The sequence below is a fragment of the Sinocyclocheilus anshuiensis genome, unplaced genomic scaffold (assembly GCF_001515605.1).
Source record: "Sinocyclocheilus anshuiensis isolate Anshui unplaced genomic scaffold, SAMN03320099.WGS_v1.1 scaffold1365, whole genome shotgun sequence".
Taxonomy (NCBI): Eukaryota; Metazoa; Chordata; class Actinopteri; order Cypriniformes; family Cyprinidae; genus Sinocyclocheilus; species Sinocyclocheilus anshuiensis.
Window position 1 is genome coordinate 111,393 of NW_015551032.1, and position 4,211 is coordinate 115,603.

Below are 4,211 nucleotides of genomic sequence, written 5' to 3' on the forward strand. Positions count from 1 at the left end.
AGATTCCAGATTTTCAAATAGTTGTATCTTGGCCAAATATTGTCCTATCCTAACAAACCATACATCAATGGTTTATTTACATCAAAGCTTATTTATTCAGCATTCAGATTATGTATAAATCTCAATTTCGAAAAATTGACCCTTATGACTGGTTTTGTGGTCCAGGGTTACGTTTAGGATCAAAAAACATGGGTGACCATTGACTTACAATGTATGAACAAAATAAACATCGAGACATTTCTCAAAATATGTTCTTTTAAGTTCTATAGAAGAAAGTATGTCAAAAACATGAGGCTGAGTAAATGATGACAGAATTTTCATTTTTGGGTGGAACTATCCCTTTAACAATGTAAATAAATTTATAGTACTCAGTTATATAATCAAACATTTGTCATAATGGCATCTTTTTAAGAAGTCAACTCTCCAAGTTTCCTCTTTTTTATCACTATTTTTTGATCTGAAAATGTCAACCCTGTTACCATGATTTTGTATAAACGTAGCTATTTATTACCATTTAGAAACCTTGCTTGTCTAGAACATATAAAATCTTACAAAATCTTAAAATTGTATTTGTACTTTATAAATCACATGATCAAACTGGAATAGGCATGTTTCATTGACCTACATACAATGTTACAGAACTGTTTTGCTGGGTCACTTATTCAACAGCGAGGTAGCTTTTCCCACACTTGAGATGGAAACACTGGCCTTTGTTTTTGGTCAGAGTGTGTGTTAGTTAAACTCACTTTGATAAAAGTCAAGGTTGAAGGAAACACACACACACACACCAGGATATAGTTAACAGAACCAGCTCCAGAAGTATGATTTAATGCTAAAGGTATGCATTATGAGTCATGCTCTAGAGCCCCTGATGTATTGTCACACACATACAGGTCTTACGGTCTGTTAAACTTTTCAGCACAAAAACATACACACTAACACATTGACTCAAATGTTCCCATTAAACTGCTGCTGAACCTTTAAAAGTTTGGACAGCTGAGTCCACTATCAGCAGACACACAGAGACATGATGTAGTCATCTTTCCTATGTGTGCAAGACAAGTCAAACGTGCCAAGACTAACAAACCCTGATTATTTGCTCCGACTCTTTTCAAATTACAGTTTGTTTATTATCTCTCACTTCCTATTAAATTTTGTAAAAAAAATTTCTGTTGTCTTCCCTTCTCTTAGTGAATCCCACGTTTAACTTTGACCTAAAGAATCCATGTGTTATATAAGTTGGGCCACTGAATTCGAATTTGGTTTCATCTTTTTGTAATGTGAATTTTTTAATTTTTTTTTATTTGAAGGTTGGCTCAGTTCAGTTGTAAATAAAAAGCAAGTAAACAAAAAGAGATATATAAAATATACAGTATATTGGAAAGAAGTTTCTTATGATCACCATTTATTAATTTTGAATTTGAATATTAATAATTTTGCATTTATTAATTTTGAAATATTATTACAATTTAAAATAACTGTTTTCGATTTTTAATGTATTTTAAAATGTAGTTATTCCTGTGATGGCAAAACTAAATTTTCAGCTGCCGTTACTCCAGACTTCATTGTCACATGATCCTTCAGAAATCTTTCTAATATGCTGAAACCTTTCTTCTTATTACTACTATCAATAGTTGTGCAGCTTCATATTTTTGTGGAAACCCTGATAAATTTTTTTCTAACTTTTTTTTTTTTTTCAAATTGTTCTGTAACATTATAAATGACTTTCTTTTCACTTTTGATCAATTTAATGTCAGCTGCTTTATTTTGTCAAATTAGCTAAATCAGTGTTGAGTTATTATGTACTACAGCGTATGTGCTAAATACTCTCTCTTTTTCTCCCAAACTGCAGGCAGATGGGACCTTCAGTGTCTAAAATGATGTCAGGATTGTTGTCCTGAAAGGAATACTGTCCTTCTGGATGTGGCCTTCAAATGTGAATTCTGGGCTTTGTATATAAAAGACGCTCTGAGCCAGTGAAGTATTTTCCACAAGAAAGGAACCAAAAAGCCTCCTGACTTTGTCCAGTTGGATTGATTTTGAATGCCAAGTGCATTGTGATTTTTGTCTCTCCTTCACGTGTACAGTCCATTTATTCTTTCACCTTTCCTTTCTTCCATTCACCCTGCTGCAAGGTCTGACTTTCTGGTGTGCGGGAGGACGCGGTGGGTCCAACATGTCTGCCAAGGCTCCCATATACCTTAAACGACGAAGCCGTAAAGGAAAGAAGGAAAAGTTGCGTGACATTCTTTCTTCTGACATGATCAGTCCTCCGCTGGGAGACTTCAGACACACCATCCACATTGGCAGTGGCGGGGGTGCAGACGATCTGTTCGGTGACCTGTCTTTCCTACAAGGTAAATTTCACCTGTTACCAGGGCAACAAGGTCACCAAGGGTCATTCCAGCTAAGTCGCACAGTGAGTGTAAGCAGTCACCCACCGTCCTGTGAGAGCTCGCCGCTCTTGAAAAATGCCCTGTCTCTTCCTATCATTGGAGGGGTGCAGGCGCTCACCCTTCCAGCCCAGACGGCCACAGCCCCTCTGACTTCAACAGCAACGGCGACCACTGAGGTCCCAACAGCACTGACAACGACCCAATCACCGCCAACATCTCCGTCTCTCGCTCCACCTCCCAAACCTCCCAGACTGCACCTGGAAGAGAGGAACATGTCACGGCATACATCACTTCCTGCATCACCAAACGGCTCTCCACTGCATTTGCACACAAATGGACAAAGTCCAGATCCTGAGGAAAATGAGAAGTGTGTGAAGGATGGGGATGAGGAGGAAAAGCCATTTCTGTCCAACGCTGGCTCTATGCTTTCCCTCCATCTGGACTTGGGGCCATCGATCCTAGAAGATGTGCTTCAGATCATGGACAACCAGAGGACAGGGACATTCAGTGGGGGACTTAAACCTAGTGGACGACAGGAGATATATACCTGAAAGTGAACAAGAGATCACAGTCAAAGCTTGATGGTACATAAATGGACTAATCACATTTTTCTTCATGTATCTAAACAGTTTGCCCTCTGAGAGAACTCATTTACCTGCTGTACAATTGCATTTCCTGGATTTTTAGAAATTTTATGCTTATACATATAATCTTTGAAAAAGACCTTTGGAAGATACAGTATTGGAACCAATCCGAATTGAATCTGTTCTATCATTGGATTTCTCTGTGTTCAAATAGATTGTTTTAATTCATCTCTGTTCATTTTGGACTACAAGCAATACACTAATTCTGGCTACTCTTAGATACATTTTGAAACATCTGAAAGCATTTTAGCAAGCACATTTAAAACTACCTGCAGTGTGTCTGTACTATTACAGAGCAACATGCTATAGGCCTCCTGGATTCACTACAGGAAAAAAAAATTCTCTTTCAAAGCAGCAATGACATCACCCCCCCACCCGCTTCTGTGTTGTTGCAATTTGTGTAATCGGGTAAAAATGCGCAGCTCCTCCCTAATGATCTGGACACACACACATGCCAGGAGGCCTCTGTATCTACACCCTAGGATTGTAACTTTCTCTTTTTGTTGGGAGTAGTTTTCATTGTTCCAAAACAGAAACCCAAAGGCTGTTTTTTGATAGAGCAGGAATATGGAATGTTTTCCTTTCATAAAATTCACTTTTTTGTACTGTGTTTGGTTGTTGTTGAGGTGTCTGCAACCCCTGAGGCTTTGACAGATCACTTTTCTTAGGCAGCAGTGGGTTTTCCTTTCTCTGACTGAGTGGTGGGGCCTTAAAAAAGGGCTTGTGCTACCTTGGTATCCCCCATGTAATTCACCCCACATGGGTTAATAATGCTCTCTGTGCTTCCCGTTCACAGATTTAGACCTATTAGTATTATTTTGTCCGATTATAAATAAAAAAAATAGCTTGTAACATTTTTATTAACCTACCCCGAAGTACATCAAACTGTCAACAAGGAAGTCTTAAAAGAGCAAACATTAACAGAAATAGTCATATTGCAATCAACTTTATATGATGCTACCTTTGCACTGCAACAGCAATAAAAAAAAATCTACTGTATTCAATTAAATTCATCAGTTCTCATATTTAAAAAAAAAATTATTTGAGACATTATTCATTACATGTATACATTAAAAATTATTTGAAAGATTCTCACATTTTTCTCTTCTCAAAAGCTTTGTTCTAAGTAGCAAGTGTTTCTGAGTTTTATTTTTGTAAGCATAAGGACTAA

General features: G+C 37.5%; 1 protein-coding gene across 4 annotated transcripts in view; it reads left to right on the forward strand.

Moving 5' to 3' along the window:
* Positions 1-3,640, forward strand: part of LOC107661192 (cdc42 effector protein 2-like) — a 15,681-nt gene extending 12,041 nt beyond the window's left edge. For all 4 annotated transcript variants that reach the window (XM_016450670.1, XM_016450667.1, XM_016450666.1 and 1 more), the window contains one exon: positions 1,853-3,640. In XM_016450670.1, coding sequence (XP_016306156.1) covers positions 2,177-2,947 — 771 coding nt within the window. In that variant the 5' untranslated portion in view covers positions 1,853-2,176 and the 3' untranslated portion in view covers positions 2,948-3,640. The remainder of the gene's footprint in view (positions 1-1,852) is intronic.
* Positions 3,641-4,211: the final 571 nt, after the last annotated feature.